This window comes from Hypoxylon trugodes (assembly GCF_022578975.1).
Source record: "Hypoxylon trugodes strain CBS 135444 unplaced genomic scaffold F4822scaffold_10, whole genome shotgun sequence".
Classification (NCBI taxonomy): Eukaryota; Fungi; Ascomycota; class Sordariomycetes; order Xylariales; family Hypoxylaceae; genus Hypoxylon; species Hypoxylon trugodes.
The window spans coordinates 1,829,812-1,846,237 of record NW_026250025.1 but is presented as its reverse complement, the minus strand read 5'-3'; the positions used below and the strand labels follow the sequence as shown (position 1 = coordinate 1,846,237).

The 16,426-nt window shown below is 46.5% G+C and overlaps 6 protein-coding genes across 6 annotated transcripts; 3 read left to right on the top strand and 3 right to left on the bottom strand.

Moving 5' to 3' along the window:
• Window positions 1-306: 306 nt before the first annotated feature.
• Window positions 307-2,797, top strand: F4822DRAFT_440377 (HET-domain-containing protein; the record flags this gene model as incomplete). The annotated part of the gene is made up of 2 exons (XM_051462744.1): window positions 307-922; window positions 977-2,797. 2 exons carry the CDS (start codon window positions 307-309, stop codon window positions 2,722-2,724), a joined length of 2,364 nt encoding a protein of 787 aa, XP_051310028.1. The 3' UTR covers window positions 2,725-2,797.
• Window positions 2,798-3,964, bottom strand: F4822DRAFT_64702 (UbiA prenyltransferase family). Its single transcript, XM_051463801.1, has one exon. The coding sequence runs from the start codon at window positions 3,840-3,842 to the stop codon at window positions 2,871-2,873; it is 972 nt and encodes a 323-aa protein (XP_051310027.1). The 5' UTR covers window positions 3,843-3,964; the 3' UTR covers window positions 2,798-2,870.
• A 581-nt stretch (window positions 3,965-4,545) lies between these two features.
• F4822DRAFT_440375 (uncharacterized protein) lies at window positions 4,546-6,016 on the bottom strand. The gene is made up of 2 exons (XM_051462743.1): window positions 5,526-6,016; window positions 4,546-5,447 (listed from the first exon to the last, which is right to left on the bottom strand). Exons 1-2 carry the CDS (start codon window positions 5,885-5,887, stop codon window positions 4,754-4,756), a joined length of 1,056 nt encoding a protein of 351 aa, XP_051310026.1. The 5' UTR covers window positions 5,888-6,016; the 3' UTR covers window positions 4,546-4,753.
• A 793-nt stretch (window positions 6,017-6,809) lies between these two features.
• F4822DRAFT_434190 (uncharacterized protein) lies at window positions 6,810-8,325 on the top strand (the record flags this gene model as incomplete). The annotated part of the gene is made up of 7 exons (XM_051461966.1): window positions 6,810-6,822; window positions 6,889-7,118; window positions 7,182-7,280; window positions 7,333-7,390; window positions 7,495-7,810; window positions 7,864-7,976; window positions 8,048-8,325. The coding sequence occupies 7 exons, from the start codon at window positions 6,810-6,812 to the stop codon at window positions 8,323-8,325; spliced, it is 1,107 nt and encodes a 368-aa protein (XP_051310025.1).
• Window positions 8,326-8,731: 406 nt separating this feature from the next.
• On the bottom strand, window positions 8,732-9,857 carry F4822DRAFT_419162 (uncharacterized protein). Its single transcript, XM_051459588.1, has one exon. The coding sequence runs from the start codon at window positions 9,824-9,826 to the stop codon at window positions 8,966-8,968; it is 861 nt and encodes a 286-aa protein (XP_051310024.1). The 5' UTR covers window positions 9,827-9,857; the 3' UTR covers window positions 8,732-8,965.
• Window positions 9,858-9,939: 82 nt separating this feature from the next.
• F4822DRAFT_419161 (putative heavy-metal-binding-domain-containing protein) lies at window positions 9,940-11,717 on the top strand. Its single transcript, XM_051459587.1, has one exon. It carries the CDS (start codon window positions 10,555-10,557, stop codon window positions 11,029-11,031), a length of 477 nt encoding a protein of 158 aa, XP_051310023.1. The 5' UTR covers window positions 9,940-10,554; the 3' UTR covers window positions 11,032-11,717.
• Window positions 11,718-16,426: the final 4,709 nt, after the last annotated feature.

Sequence of the window (16,426 nt, the reverse complement as noted above, 5' to 3'; positions counted from 1 at the left end):
GGCGCTCCATTGACGCGGGGCACGACGTCGATCTCTACATCAGATACGGGCACTGGCATTCGGAGCTGTAAAAACTCCGCAAATCACCTATCCACCTACTTAGGTAGGTCTAGATAGCTGCGTATGGCTAGCTGAAGAGTTACATCGTCAAGAATACCTCTACTAGATCGAAAGAATCATGTAGATACTTTAATAGATGCGTGTGGCTGACCAGGGACATGGAACAGTTCCGGTAACACTACATATTTAATTTAATTATTCTTGTTATCTCCCCCCCCCCCCCCCTTAAAGAAAAATCGTTACACAATGGCGTACTCAAACAGTGCCGATAAAACAGTGGACGACGAAATCGAACACTATCAAGTTGTTCCTCTAGACCGTCCTTGTCAACACTGCAAGGCTCTCGGACTCGATGATGCGGCGCTTAGAGGCACCATCAAGCAATCCGAAGATGGAACAAGATTCGTTGATTTTGGAGAAGTGCGACAAAAGAATTCCGAGACAAGAGGCGTCAATTTCATGACACTAGCCGCAATGGCTGGTCAAGGCAATACAGACGAAATAAACACTATTCCTAAGTCGGAGCTAAAACTTGATTATAAGCGATACGATACTATTCCCGATCTTCCCGGCTTTGAATCTACTGCTTCCCAGGGATGCGCATTCTGCAAGATATTCAGAAAGGATTTGGAATTAGCATGGGATAGAATCAAGGATGGGGTTAAACAAGATTTCGAAAATGGGTATCAAGCAAAGCTTACCGTTTTTGAGGTGGCGTACCAGCTGCATGAAGCTTCTTATAGCGGTGGCGATGATAAACGAATCTGTCTTGATTCACTTACCGTGTGCTTTACCGTCGAATGGGGAAGCGAGGAAAGCTCTAATCACTCACTGACCTACAATGTCTGTACTGACGCCGTTGGTAAGACAACAACCTCACATGTTGCCTGGATGAAACCGAGCTGACGCGAGTTAGACCCATGCGCATCGTGGCTCCGGATCTGGCGTAGACCTCTATCTAACAAACACTTATCGCCACCTTCAAAGAGGCGCCTAGATGAGCTTGTCGCCAAGTCCCTCCTTGAAGTCCCCGCTCCTACCGATAACAAGTACTACCCCACACGTCTCCTAGATGTCGGCTCAAGTTTTAGCACGAAGTTGCGTCTTATCATCACAGAGAAAGATCCCGAATTCAGAGAATCGATAGGCGCTGGTGGAATAAGATACGCGGCGTTGAGTTATTGTTGGGGTTCTAAGGAGCGAGCTGATAAACAACTGAAAACGACTAACGATACACTCCAAAATCACGTTTCGCAGATTGAATTCGAGAAATTGCCACAAACGGTTGTGGACGCTATTCAAGTATGCCAGGCCCTCGGGATTAGGTATCTTTGGATAGATGCTCTATGCATCATCCAAGATAATGCGCAGGACTGGGCTCAGGAAGCTTTCGAGATGTCTAACGTTTATGCCAATAGTTTTATTACGTTGTGCATTGCTCAAGGGGACTCTTGCTTGAGCGGGTTCTTGACAACACCCCACGCCCCGCAGATGCTAAAAATCGTCTTCCAGTCGAAGTTAGATCCTTCTGTTAAGGGAAAGATATACCTTCGGATGCAAAACTCTCCCCGGGATAACTTTAAGACATCTAGGATGGCGTATATGCCACTCGTCGATCGTAAACCCGACGAACCTGGCCGAAGGGATATTGAGGGAGCCGCTTGGAATAAACGAGGATGGACATTTCAAGAAGCTTGGGTTTCCCCACGACGACTCATTTTCGGGCAACTAATGTTCCATATTGACTGCGGGAAACTACATGAATCAGCAGACGGGTCAATGTTCAACAGCTATGGTTTACCTTCATGGAGCAGCGAGGAGGGTAAAAGTCTCTTGAACAGTTGGTACATCCTCGTCACGCAATACGGCAAACGGGAGTTGTCATACGAAAGTGATAGATTTCCAGCTCTTTCCGCGCTTGCAAGGACTATATCCGAAAAGTTGCAAGGTCAAGAATACTTAGCTGGGTTATGGAAATCAGATTTGCATAAAGGGCTTCTTTGGTCCCCTTCCCATTGGGATGACCTCGCAAGTTACTTGAAACGCTCAGAGGGTAAGTATGTGTCGCCCTCTTGGAGCTGGGCATATAGTCCCGGGTGGCTGAGTTGGATGATGCCAGTTGGCACGGACCTTTATCCAACATCACCAGAATTCGATCTTAAGAGTCATAACATTGCCGTGGAGGAATTCAACTCATTTGGTCGAGTTTCAAGTGCAACATTGGAACTATACGCAAAGACCTTCCAATTTCCGCTGTCTAAGGGCGAAGGGAAAGTAATCAAGGTTCCAGATGATGAAAGGAGATGGGTTGGGATGAATTTCCATTTCCAACTGTTATCTGACAAAGACGAATATATAGCTTCTCTCCGCTTTGATTGGCAAACCCTCGGCAAAGACACTTACCTAGAGGATCCGATAGACAAACTATGGATGGTATTGATCTCGCGTAGCACCCTCAAGTGCGCGCCACTTTCTTGGAGACCGGAGGATAGAGAAAATAAATATTTGACAAGCCCAGAGATAATGATCGGTCTTTTACTGTTTCCAACTGAGAGAGAGGATGAGTTCGTCAAAGTTGGTTTATGGTTCTCTGAAACCCGAGGTGAACAAGGCGGAAGCAAGTTCTGGGATGATATTCCGAAACGATTAGTTAAACTTGTCTAATGCCTGGATCAAGAGGATCGATTCGAAAATTTCCATTCCCCTGAGTCACGTGACAACAATCACAGCACCGACCTGAGTACGTCCCGGGTACACTGGAAAAGTTTTCTTCTATTATCTTTCAACTTGGAGTTCCCCAGCCTCCTTCGCTACATGTATGTTTCCATTACGGGTAACATTATCAAGGCTAACGTCCAAACAGACCAAAGCTTCCAAGCGCGAATATCACCCTCCTTACTACGACAAAGAAACAGATTTCCTATGAGGATTGCTTCTGCCACGACCGCAAACAAATGCTCCATCCACCCCACTGTCCAATACCAACACGCTACTTCGGTCCAACCTATAATACCTAGAGTCAATACCACCCTAGCCGGTATATCTCCGATCATAAGTGGGATGGTTCGCCGCCCAGCCGCCGCATCTCCTTCGACATCGCGAAAGTCTTGTGTGTGACTAGTAGTACCGAATGTAGCCGCAAGTATGAGCAGCCATTTAGCAGCATCGCCTTGACCAGCGAAGACCGAATGTCCAGTAGCGACCTCGAACGGCCCCGCGAAGAAACAGGCGACCCCCACTCCGTTAAGGGCGTTTTTCATGATACCATCGTCGGCGCCTCCGAATTCGTTATAATATACGTGGAATGTAGTCAAGGCGGCATACGGAACTAGCCCTCCGATTGTGAGGCCAACAATAAGACAGAAGGGATGCATGATATATAGGAGTCGCGTTGCTTGTTCCGGGGTAAGTCGTCCGGCTGGGATCGGTCTCCATGATTTGTTCAGCTTATCTTCGTTGATTGTGGCTTCCTGCTTCTGGTTGTGGAGGCAGAATAGAAAGAGGTTACACCATGACCATAGTAGCATGGAAGGTGTTGATGCAATGATATCGTGAATGGAGAGGGCGGGACCCATGGAGAAGAGGGGGGCGATGGTGGCATTGAGTGCACCGAATAGGAATCCACTAAGGATAATATCTCCGACATTGCTGGCGCAGGTAAGATATACCGTTTCGAGATGATAAAGAATGGAGTGGACGAAGCTAACAAAGGACTTCGAGAAGGAGAGAAGAGTTGTGGACGGGGCTTGCAATGCCCGGTGCTGGGTCTTGCTTGAACCCATAATAAATACTATTTGAATGTTTGTTCGAAGTCGATGCTGCCTTGGGATTTTGAACTTGAAAACCAGGGATATTCACTACGAATTGGGCATATTTATATGATTGTTCATATATAGGATCGGCTGTATGGAAGGATGAATAACACCTATTCTCGTCACTTACATCCATGAAAGCCTTGGGGGCTGCTGACGCATCTACGGGTATCGTACACGATGCAACATCGGGATCCCGAAGACTTCAAAGTTTTCACCTTGGTAAGGTGACCTTTCTAGGCGGCCTCGGTAACCATAAGAGATATGTACGGACGTGCGTGATGGGTAATTCGGGTAGTAGACTCAGCCTTGTGTTCCGGGGTACAGAGCTCACTTCTAATATCATCCGAATGCAAAGAGGCCTGATGCCAAGCTCCATAAATCGCTGACCAACTAGCTGATTTAGCACATGATTATCAAGAGATGTGTCCCCATAAGGAGGCCCTTCTACTACTTTCGTCGACATTTGGGGGGCGTTATAGGACGCAAGGGCTATGGGAAGGATCGTCTGTATCTGCAAATGATCATACAATTGAAACTCGGTTCTTTATTTGGACATGTCATTTTTCGGATAGGCGGGGAGTAGCCGAAGTAGGCATACCATATATACTTTGGATACTGATGAGACTAACGTCAGCCATAGGGGGTTTATTATAATTCATACTCACGATCGGAAATTATTGGCCCGGAGAATACGTATCGGTTATTCAGATAATTGTGGTACCCAACATTCTTAGTCTAATAATATTCGAACGGACTTCGAATCCTTCTATTATTGTCTCCCCCCCTATAGTTCGGATTCCATCTTATAGCAAGAGGCTATTTGCGGTCCAAGGATACAACCCCCAGAATAACAAAAATATTCTAGCTACACCATTCTTCTATTTCTTAGCAGATGCCAAGGCTACCTCCCTTACATACCAGCCAATAACCAACGCCGTACCAGGTCCTACACAGAGCGTGATGACAGGCAGCGAGGCAGAATAATACAGCCACTCGTTCCCCATCAAACCAGCAGAGTACAAATCGAAGAATGAATAAGCCAACCATAATAAAGAACTACCAAAGGAACCCAGCTGATCTGCTTGTAAGGCTCTTCGGATAAATGGGACAAATTCAGACTGCTCTTCAGCTTCTGGAAAAAAAAGAGCAGACAGAGAGTACGGAGAGAATAAAAGTGTATGAACCCAGACTCCAGCAGATATCAATCCTAGTACCACCAACAGCAACCTAGGCGACGCGGAAGGACGTCCTTTAAATTGCAAGATGTTAAGAACTGGCTCGACTATGATGTTGGCAAGTCCAATCCAAAAGGGAACCAATTGCCAAGCCCAGGTCCAAAAATGTCTAGTCGCCATGTTTGGGGCCAAAAACATGGCGAGTACGACGGATGTGTGAAGCAAGAGTACGATTGGAAGTAGTGGTACGCTACTTTTATTCCATACGCCGATTTGTCGTGTTGAAATATGGGTCAAGTCGGAAGATGTCGGTCCAAAAGTGATGTATAGGAAGTAGTATACAGCCGCAACAGGTCCTATACCTAAGAATTGGGCCGCGAGAGTGAACACTGTCGGTCTATTCATCGTTAGTAACCCAATAAAGCTACCCGGGTGAGGTTATAGAGGGTGGTTTTTTTTTTTTTTTTGAACGTACAAGTACGCTAAAGTCCAGTTGCTTGTGCGACGATAGGACTCCAGAATCCACAATGCATACACCGGGCCGAGGTCGATGAGGAACGAGAAGACTTGCCACGAAGCAACGCTATCATAACCCAAAGTTGATGTCGAAAACGTCGCCATACCGCCTCGCCAAATTTGGTCAAAAAAGTCGATATTGTGAAAGTGGTCAATTATGGTGACCTTCCCTCCGTCCCATTCAATCACACCAGCGTCCGCGAATGGTTTGGTAAGGACAGACATCTTGTCAAGGTTCATTACCTGCCAAGTCCAGACTGCAATGAACAGGAATGGTATCGCGCTAACCGCGCGCAGAGTTCTAACCCAGAAAGACGCCATGATGATTTTCCTTGGTGTTGAGAAGAAACGACGAATTTTCTGAGAAGCTCAACAAGGCCCTTAGGGGTGACTGAAGGGAATCTCCCTAGGTAAATACCGTGTTTGTGATTGCAAAACACAGTGATGGCTTCTCAATCAGCGGAGTTCGGAGTTATCCCTTACAGATAAATGAGATGGCGTATAGATTATACATATACTCTCATTTAAAAATCATTTCAGGCCGGGAAGGATTCAACTCCTGCAGCAGTTTTTTTTTTTTTTTCTTTGTTATTAAATTCAACGCCTGGCTTCATCCATCGTGTGCGACAAACGCAGCCTGCCTCGAAATCATGACCATGACCTGACAGCTGTGTAGAATTTTCATTTTGTAATACATCAACAGAAGATGCTGTCGCACGCATGCTGGTTGGTAAGAAGGTCGCATACAACGTCGAAGGAAGACCTTCTGATTTGTTGGGTCGTTATTAATATGCAAGGTGAAAGGAGGGGATGAAACGAGGGTGGATAGGTAACCAACAACTGACAGAATAAAGTGCTGACCATGCGAGAATTACCGTACGCACGTCGGTTGTGCCGCCCCATATCCGACGACACAGTCGAATACAGTGTAATACAGTGTCGACTATACGTCTAGGACATAATCTGACGCCACAAATTCTGACTGGTCGGGTATTGGTAGCATCGCATAAAGTTTCTCTGGTTTTTATAGCCCTACGCTTATTGAAGAAAAGGGGGCGGAAAGAAATTTGGTTTGGTGGAGGGTTGGGGTTGCAGTAACACGATAGTCACAGCCGTCAGCTTACATTCAAGCCATAATCGATTATATCCACGTAGTCGCCGGTCCCGAAGTAAGCTAAGTTTATATGATTTAATCAGGGGTGTAGGGGATATCAGATCATCAAATGTCTTAATGATTTCTTACATGAAGAGTGCCGGTCCGTCTTTGCGGGGGATAATAAGCGAAAATTCTTAACTCGAACGATGACAACTAAACTTTCAAGAGAACGAACTAACGTTCCTCATCGTTGAAGCTCTCACCATGTCGGCGTTTACTCCAGAGCAGATTCAGTATCTAGAGGAGCATATTGATGAGACACTCGTCCCGTCCATTTTCATCTCTAATGGAATCTGTCTTGGCGCCGCCACTATCTCCGTAGTTCTGAGGTTCTTCTCCCGACGTCTCAGTGGCTCAGGCTTGGACAAAGATGACTACTGCCTCTTCCTTTCTTACGTTAGTCTTTCTGCTTGAATCCTTCAACATTTCGTGTAACTAGGCGACTAACATATTCTCTAGGTCCTATACGTTGGCTACGTAGCGTCATTGAACACAATAACTCAGTTCGGATACGGTCGACACGTAATACTCGTAACGGACTTCAGGAAATTCTCAATAGTTAGTGTTGGCCCCTCTCCGGGATGTCCGGGATAGAACTAAACCCCTCTAGTTGAGCCTCGTAACGATGAGCTTCTATGTGTTCGGGATGGCGTGTGTAAAACTCTCCAGTAAGTGCCCGTCTAGGTATCATTTAGTTTGATCATCGATATGAGCCCCTCGAACTTCCCCCCCCAGATTATGAAACAACTTTACCTAACGTCGTTCATAACAGTTATCTTTCTTTACCACCGAATCTTCCCCGGCAAGCGGTTCCGCAACGTACTCATCGTAATCGCTGGTATCGTTTCGTCCTGGGTTTTCGCGGCCTTCTTCGCTAGTATCTTTAGTTGCTACCCCGTCGAGAAGTCATGGGATAGTTCCATCCCCGGAAAGTGTATTGACTATGGAACCGTGACTCTGGCCATCGGAATAATTAATGTCTTGCTTGACTTCCTTATCCTTGGGACCCCAATGCACCGGCTCTGGAAATTACATATGTCTACTAGGCGAAAAGTACTTCTATCGGGGGCGTTCGCAACAGGTTGCATGTAAGTCCTGGCAATCCTTTTATTTCAATGTGCATTTTTTTAATTGAACAAAGCGCTTGCTTCGTGAGCATCGCTCGCTTATTCTATGCGCGGAAAGAATCCATGTCATCTACCTCGAATGTCACAATGTCGGACGGGGAGCAAACTTCAATCTATGATCCGAGTTGTAAGTACCTACCAATTTCCTACTAAGACACCGTCACAACGTTTACGTCGGCCCTTGGCTTACTCCTCTAGGGACCGATGTTTGGCCCGGAATTCTATCTGGTCTCGAAATCTGTACTGGAATTGTTGCATGCTGCACAATTACCTACCGGCCCCTTATCGAAAAATTCTTCCTGTCGCCGTCGGGCGAAAAATCAGATGTGTCTCAAGGGTCTTGGAATAAGATTAGTGTTAACCAAGAGGTTACGGTTATGGACAATTCACAGGCCAACTTGACCCACACAGAAGACAATGAAGAATCTCGAGCATGGGAACTTAGGGCGAGAGGATTGGATGGGCGTTGGGAATAGCTTCTTGGGGTTTTATTTTCAATACTCCTCCTACTATGCCTTCGATTGGAATTGTTTTACATACCCTACACCTTATTAGTTGAATAATTAGGTAGTAATAGGTGCTGCTTGGTTAGGTACCTAGGTAGTTTCATCCGTTACACAAGCTCGTGTGGGTCTATAGTAACCAATCATCATCAACTCAAGTTACAAATCAGGAAATATATTAACTCTCACAAGACTTAAAGACATTCTTCTCATCCTCTCGAAATCTTAAAGTGCTCGGCAAGCTTCGTAATTTGTGGAAGTGAGCTCAATAGATAGCGATTCGATTGGTTTAGAAGAGTTCGATTCTTATTGGCCTATTTTCTGCACCTGGGCAGGCAGAATAACGAAAAAGTCTCTAAAACATGCGACTATTTCGAAGGGATCCGTTACCTAGGTAGCTAGTCCGTTATGCATGAATTTAATTGCAGAGGGAGGAGAAACGCTTCCAACCACCTAATTGATACGAGATCTCAAAGACATCTTCATTTATGATTTCCCTATTCCCATGTCCCAAACTAAGGCTCCTCCGTGATGTGACCCTTCCCTGGGACCAGACCACTGACACCATAATCTTCACTCATAACTCCCTGTGATCATAGCAATACAATGTTGGTTAAACGGGCCCGTTCCACCTTTTAATGGGTAAAACTGGGGTAAATTCGACATCCTGGCCGCCGAGACGCCCTCTGTCGTGACCCGATGTATTCATCTCCATAGTAAAATTTTGCATAGTTCTATATAGGCCTTCGTCACCGATATAGCCATCATCCCTGGCGTTGAAGACCCAATGGTCACGTTTCCAACTGAACGACCACCCATATGCACTCTCGAACTCCCACCAAAATTGCTCATCCCTGCTGTTATCTGCAGGCTTCATATCCGGTGGTATTTTGACGAGAATAAGGAATGTTTCTAATCGGCTATGAAATAACAACAACTCAGATACGTCAGTCCCTAGGTCTATAAATGTTTCCTCGGAAATAGCGATGTGTCGGAGGGTTGATTCAATAGGAACGCTCGGGCCATTGTATGGTGCAAAGTCAAAAGACTCAAGGATGGAGTATATTAACTGTTTTTGAGAAACGTAGATTGCATCAAGGGCTTGGTTGAAAGGGTAGAAGAAGAGAAGACATTGTTTATCCTTGGTAAGACGCGACTTCGTAAACCCATTCTCGCGAAGCCAACTCAAGGCAATATGGCGAGCTTCATGGCTAACGAAGGCCAGCGGCAGCTCAAACCAGGTCCCTTCCACCAGATCCGGGCGAAATACGGTGTGAAAATTAAGGCGACTTTCGGGGTCATAACCTGCATCCGACTCATGTAGGGGTTCTGGTCGCCAGCATCCTGTCTTATAGATATACAACAATGGCTTGACTTCTTGGGGCAGAACCTCGCGCCATATCTGATCACGTAATTCGGCAGGTAATTTTGGAAATAAAGGGAACGTCAAAGAGCTAGATTCTGGGTCTGCCATGTTCTTTGGAGAGGCATTTTGGTTTGTGCGGGGATGCGAAAATGGAAGAGCAAAACTGGGATGAGATTTTAGCGGAGGCATGTGAGGGCTGATCATTAGGCGCCCCATGCCCACCCCATCGTACCAACACGTTGCAATTATTGTTAATAGCGTCACTCAATTATTTTACTTAATAGTTAATCTTACGACATGTTGATGGTCCAGCCTCATCAAGCCAAGCTGATGCTTGAAATCGATTTCGATCAACCCCTACAGGGGGCCTTGGCAATGTTGCAGAACCCTGCGGGGATCCCTGATTCGAACCGTGCGCAAGGCAACTTGAAGAAGGTCGAGGCATGTCTAGACGACCATTGAAGCTATGTTGCAGACCACGTTTCAGGGAATGGGAAATTTCAAGCGACGAAGTTCCAGAACGTGAGGCCTCACGAAAGATATGACGTCGCGTCCCAATATCTCATCTGATAAAAATCTCACAAATCTCCAGGGGAGTCGGATCGAATTTGGGAACATCATCGAAATCACCAACTTCGTATTTCATCCAGCGTTGAGCTGTACTCTCCACAGCTTATTACCCACCCTTGGTATTATATTGACGCGCGACGCGCATCTCTCGCGGCCGATCGTGGTGATCATATTGCTACTTTACATAAACGTCAACAACGCGATCCCTCCCATCCGTACCAATACCAATACGCATACCGAAGAATCCGCTGTTCCTATCCATCAAAATGCTGACAAATCGCCGCTCGACGTTTATGATCCCACCGAACCAAAATGGCCGCGCGACATCCTACCAACCCGGTGCACCCCCGACCCTCGGTAGCGCGAAGCCCGAGAGCGAACCTCATTGCGCGGCACCGTCCCTCTTGACATCTACCACACCCAACCTCCCAGGTTACCGCATTGCAAAGGTCCTCGGTGCCGTTTTCGGCTCTACCACGTATGCGCTTAAAGATACCAAAGCTCTCCTCAAAGCAGCAGCCGCAGGCTCCGAAGTCAAGAGCTTGACCCACATAATGTACAACGCGAGAGATCAGGCTGTAGAGAGGATGACGCGGGATTGCGTAGCCAGGGGCGCAAATGCCGTCATTGCAGTAGCTTTCGAGGAGAAGGAAGTTCTCGGCTTCGTTCAGGTGTCCGTATCCGGAACAGCTGTCTACGTCGAGCGTGAAAAGGTCGCGGAGAACCCTTTTACGCCGGAATGACACTAGTGGTGGCTCGTGGAGTTGTTATTTACGCGTGTGCGATATGATCGTTAATTCTTGTGCGGATTGAGCTTTTCATTATTCGAGCGAAACGTTATACGGATTTGGTCACCCCCTTTTTGGGGTTACACAAGAAACATGAGTTGTCATTGGGATTGCTAATACGAACAGCAACCCCCTCCGTGACGGCGACTAGGCTTGGGGTGGCGGAATTGGCTTCTACGCTAACTCTGCGGGGAAACTTGATGCGGCTCTTGGATTGCGTCGGCACTGTTCGATGAGAGCCGGTAGCGGCATAAGTCCTAGGTCGGGGTGTACCCCTATCGTCTTGCGAACTTGTTATGGTATCATTTGGTTATTCGGTCCTCTATGAACTTGTCTATTGTTCTCTATAGAGTTTATTCATCGTTCGGTATTCTAGACTAGTTTATTCGAATTTAGTTCTTGTGTCTTGTTAGCTGTCACTCTAGCTGTGATGATGAACCTAACAATGAATATCACGAGAAACTACGACCAAATATTCCGAAGAATTATACGAGCTCGGTGGCCCGGGTACTTACCAAGTACTTGGAAGGAGATGTCGGAGATATCTGGTTAGTCGAGGTGGTACAAGCCGGCACAAGCTATAATAAGCAATCAATATATTATAATATGTAGTTGTTAATATACATTTGCTTACTCTTCGAGATACTTACCTGAGTACCTACCTCTCACTTGACCTCGGATCGGTCCGTCGCCATAGGTTAGGAGTAAGTTCCGTATGCTGTGCTATGTTGCAAACCAAGATAGATATGGTGTAGGACACCATATCATGCCGGTAGATACCTACCTATTCTGGGCTGAAGACAAGACCAATAGTCTTCAGGTCAAGAGTCCCGTCGCCTTTGTGTAACCCCTAAAACCGGGCTAAATACCTAAAATCAGCTTCCCCATGCTCCACGTTTATCTATTCCCCGTGTGCTACGTGGAACCGGCCCCCCGGGGAAGAGTTTAGATCTGCCTAAAGTGAAATAAGCTCTTCTCGCAGCCGCATCGGTATTGATTGGTTATTTGCCTGTAATACGTGTTCACATCTCCGATCTGTGAGACCACATCATCGCCGGGGTGGTTCTAGACTATCTATTTATAGAAGGGGTTGCATATATTCCAGTACCGGTACTCTCCCTTACTTTCGAGCTGGAATTTACCTCTTTGGATAAGCTATTGCCCGCGAGAAAGCTCCGAGATACCTTGCATGCTATTTCTTATGCAGCCTAGGAGAGCTATTCCTCCAATCATAACCTTATTGTATTGCCTTGTTCGGTAACTGACGTTTAACGCGCCGTGCCCAGACGACTCTAGATGGTACTCGGCCGTAGCTGAAAATTTGGTGTTATGAACATTAACCCCGTATGATTTTCTATCAAATATGTATTGGATAAAAAGGGCAAAAACAATTTAGAAGATATTGATATGCAAGGTACAGACTAAAATAGAAAATGATAGCTTGAAAAATATGAGTATGTTGGTGGAGGGTAGTTCGCCAGGTGGGCACGTGCCACTGTGGAATAATCGCGTCACGATACCTTCATTTCGGGATGTGGGGTTTTAGTGATATTTATCATTCTATTATAATTAAAGACTAGAAATTCAAGGATAGAATAAAACAAGACTATAAATAGATATCTGGACTTTTAGGTCATGCGCCTGACATTCTTGATATAATCGTTAATAAGGTATCGCATGCAAGGCCGGGGATCTAATGAATTAATGCTTTCCGTTGACAATCGTGAGATTTTTTTCCTGAGTTATGCCCGTCCCTTAGTGATATCATGATAACGCCTGTAAATGCCAACTGTCTCCGAGGTTATGATAACCCTCAATAACCCCCTGATCATTTCTTCGTAAAGCTAGCCAGCAGGCTACCAATGCATCAAGACCTCGAAGCAGAGGCCAAACGAGGCTTTCTAAAAGCCTCCAATTCAATGAAAAGAACACCGTGGCCCATTAGATATACCGGTGTTTGATTGCAAGTCCGATGCGTCAAGCTCGATTCGATGCGACGATGTAATAGTGTATGTTCGTCGTCGCCTCTAACCGTAGAGCAATCCAGCGAAACGCAAAGTGCAATAGTGATTAAGAACGAATGAACGCTCAGTAAAAAGCAGTCTCTCGTTAAGACTAAGCGAGCGATTTTGGTCCTAGGTTCGTAGGACCTCGAATTGAAGTCTTTTTTCTTCCGCTGCGTTAAAAGGTATCCCCCCCTATTCAATGCGATGCACGTCTCATATCTCCTCAATGGATATGCGCCGATTGCGCCTCCGTCAATTCTTGAGGTCTGTTCTGCGGATGGCAGTACCAACAGCTGCCCGTCGTGTACTCAGTTCCGCAGTTGCCGCACGTGTGCATGTGCATATTGTCGACTAATAATTATGTACCCTCTGGGTAGAGTAGAAAGAAGGAATATGTTTGATGGCCGGAGTGGCAGGGTATAGCTATAGCTAACGGGTCAGAGAAGAATTTTTTTTTTCTTTTCTCTTTTCTCCTAGAGCTTGGGCGAGTTGCTTACAATAAGAAGCAGGTCCGGCTTGGACTGGCAGAAATTTATGTCAAGATATTAGAATGGGGCACGTGTAGAAATTTGGTGAAGTCGAAGTTGAAGTTGTGGCTTGTGCGAGAGAAAAAAAGTTGGTGTTTGGATCTGGTTCTTTGGTTATGTTGATGATGGGAGAAAATATTCAAAGCTATAGATGGAACTCCCCTCCCTTAAGCTATGGTCAAAATTGTGTGCTTTGAGGGGGGATCCAAACGGGTCCCTGAGAAAGGATCATCTTGGGGATTTGCAGTTTAATATCCATCCCAATTTGGGTCTAATGCACGATCCATTAATAACTTCACGATGGCTGGCTGATGAGACCCACAGACCACCACCTGCCTACTAGAGAGTACTACTACAGCAAGTACTATGTAAGGGTCTTTGCCAATAGCGTGAAAGGGTAAGCAGGACTATGCTACCTGACCTTCGCGAATGGCGAGAGGAGAGGGTACGCTACTAAGTTGTTGCTACCGCACTGGTACTATAGAAAATCTGGTCGAATTTATTTAGGACTACCTAGGCAGCCCAGGTAGAGACTATAACCTCCCGTCCGCAATAGGCCAAACAGAGAAGCTGGCCACGTTCACCACGTGGTACTCGCCTAACGAAAGCCCGTCGCCCTCGGCACCGTCGGTTCCTACCGAGTCTGACCACTCTTCTGCGAGGATGCTCTGTTAAAGACGCAGCCAAGAAAACCGCGGGTTTCCTTTTCGGCCGATATCGTATCAGACACCTCATCACAGGAATGGAACTCGATAGAAAAAAACAGAAAGAGTGGTAGCGACACATACATAAAGGGCGATCTTCCGTTGTTGGCATGGTGAGGGAATATTGACAAATCGCGGGCCTCCTTCGCTTGCAATCAAAGCTTTTCTGGGGATAAACGGACCGGATGCGTGGTCGCGTCTCCTGATTGTGTCCACCTCACCCGCGAGAGAAAGCCCGTAAGACGATCAGTCGGAGAAGTCTAAGTGATGGGCAAAGAAAATGTACCCATTAATCAAATAAATTTGGGATTTCTCCCAATCGAGCAACCGCTCCATATATACCCATAAGTAGTTATAGGCTTGGCACATCTTGTCTCCGATTTTTCGTTTCTGTCGGTGTACTGCAAATAAATATCTGCCAGTTTGCATACCCCATAGGGCCATAACCGGGGCCATAGCCGGAGCCCATAGCAGCGCAGAGCAGCGCAGAATCAACCCGTAGGCTGTAAGATACTTGTTCTTCCCGCATGCTGAGGCTCTCGTATTGAAATGACAATCACGTCAATCATGGCAATCTTTCAAATCCGCAGTGTGTTGCCTCGAAGAAAGCCTTATTGAGACCCTCCTTTCTCGCTGCTGATCTTACTCATCTCGGACCTCTACGCGTATTTCCCCTCGCAATCACTTGAAGCTGTAAGGGCAGTTGAGTCGCCCAATAATAGCGCTGCCGCCGCCAACATGCATTTCGCATTACGCATCACACCCGCCGTCCCCAATCCGGGTACTTACCGAAGCTATGTAAATGTATAGGTATTTTATGTACGTACGCAAGTACTCTACAATTAGTACAGTACCTACCCTACTCTACCCACACCTACGTACCCAGGTAGGGTACCTAGAATTGAGGGTACGGCAAATGCATCGCGATCGGTTCCTGCACCACCACACAACGGATGAGGGTTATCCATTCGCACTGCCAGACCACCTCGTGGCCCTAATATATCCTCGGCGGTCTACCAGCCCATATTGGGAGAACAAACCCGTCTGTGGGCCTTATTCAATCTCCCGACTGAATGGCGCCGAATCAAGCAGCATGATCCAAGCGTCAGTCTAGCGACGGATATCAGATCCGTGGCGCGCGGACTAAGCTAGGCGGGATCCTCTAGGCGAGGGCTTGTTGGCCTTAGCTCTACGATCTAGGTAATAAAGCGCACGAAGAATCGCCAAGGTGGGCAAGGTACTTTTTTTTTTCTTCATCCTCGAAAAGAGCCCTAACCCGGCAATTTGGTTAAGGTCAGTAGCCGCCGTTCGAAAGCGTCGGCGAAGAAAAGAAAAGTAACTCAAAGAGTTGCTGATATCGCTTCTCCCAATCGGAGGAATGTATTCACCATGCGCCTTTTCCTATGTGCAGCAAAGATAAAATCCCAACCACAATGGCATGATGCAGCTGTGCCCCGCCATCGAGGAATAGCTGAGAGATCGTGAATTTTGATTTTCCACCCCGTCAGCCCGAATGACGACACCCACGAATATGACGAGATTCTGCCCGTCAGACGCCCACGTTCACTTGTTGGCCATCCCTTGAGGTGCGATTTCAGGAGCAAAGGATCGGGATTCGGGATACCAAGTCGAGGTGACTTAGTACTACATCGCCAGATATACATTGACAGGGAAGAGAGAAAAAAAGAAAAATTCACCGGCTACCTCTTACTACTACCGTAGTACAAACTACCAGATATGTTCTATCGAAATCTCGATTCTCGATATTTTCGGCGCCCGTCGAGTCATCGATTTAAAAAACGCATTCCTCCCAAGCGAACGCCATTGGTGTAACTGTCCGCTCTACTGTCGCATCCTAGCTGATATATACTATAAACTAATTAACAACAACGCCATAGCAACGTAGGAATTTCCCATTCGCTGTAACTGCAACGCTACTAGGAGGATCACATATCAGATTCTTTAAATGCCATCCAGAAAAATCGCAAAGTTATGGGCGGTAATTTCGTCACATGGGAAAAGTCGATGATAGCCATAGGTTAGGAAGAAAATAGAAATGTCAGCTGTTGTGAGTCGCACCCCGAACTCGACCGTGCGACCAATTGTAAAAAGG

What these genes read in the sequence shown, in the direction of transcription:
- F4822DRAFT_419162 (XM_051459588.1), bottom strand. Translation starts at nt 9,826, where the DNA reads ATGGCAGACCCAGAATCTAGCTCTTTGACGTTCCCTTTATTTCCAAAA.
- F4822DRAFT_419161 (XM_051459587.1), top strand. Translation starts at nt 10,555, where the DNA reads ATGCTGACAAATCGCCGCTCGACGTTTATGATCCCACCGAACCAAAAT.
- F4822DRAFT_440375 (XM_051462743.1), bottom strand. Translation starts at nt 5,887, where the DNA reads ATGGCGTCTTTCTGGGTTAGAACTCTGCGCGCGGTTAGCGCGATACCA. An exon ending in AACTGGACTTTAGCGTACTT is followed by an intron (nt 5,448 to 5,525) that starts GTACGTTCAAAA and finishes AACGATGAATAG; the next exon opens with ACCGACAGTGTTCACTCTCG.
- F4822DRAFT_64702 (XM_051463801.1), bottom strand. Translation starts at nt 3,842, where the DNA reads ATGGGTTCAAGCAAGACCCAGCACCGGGCATTGCAAGCCCCGTCCACA.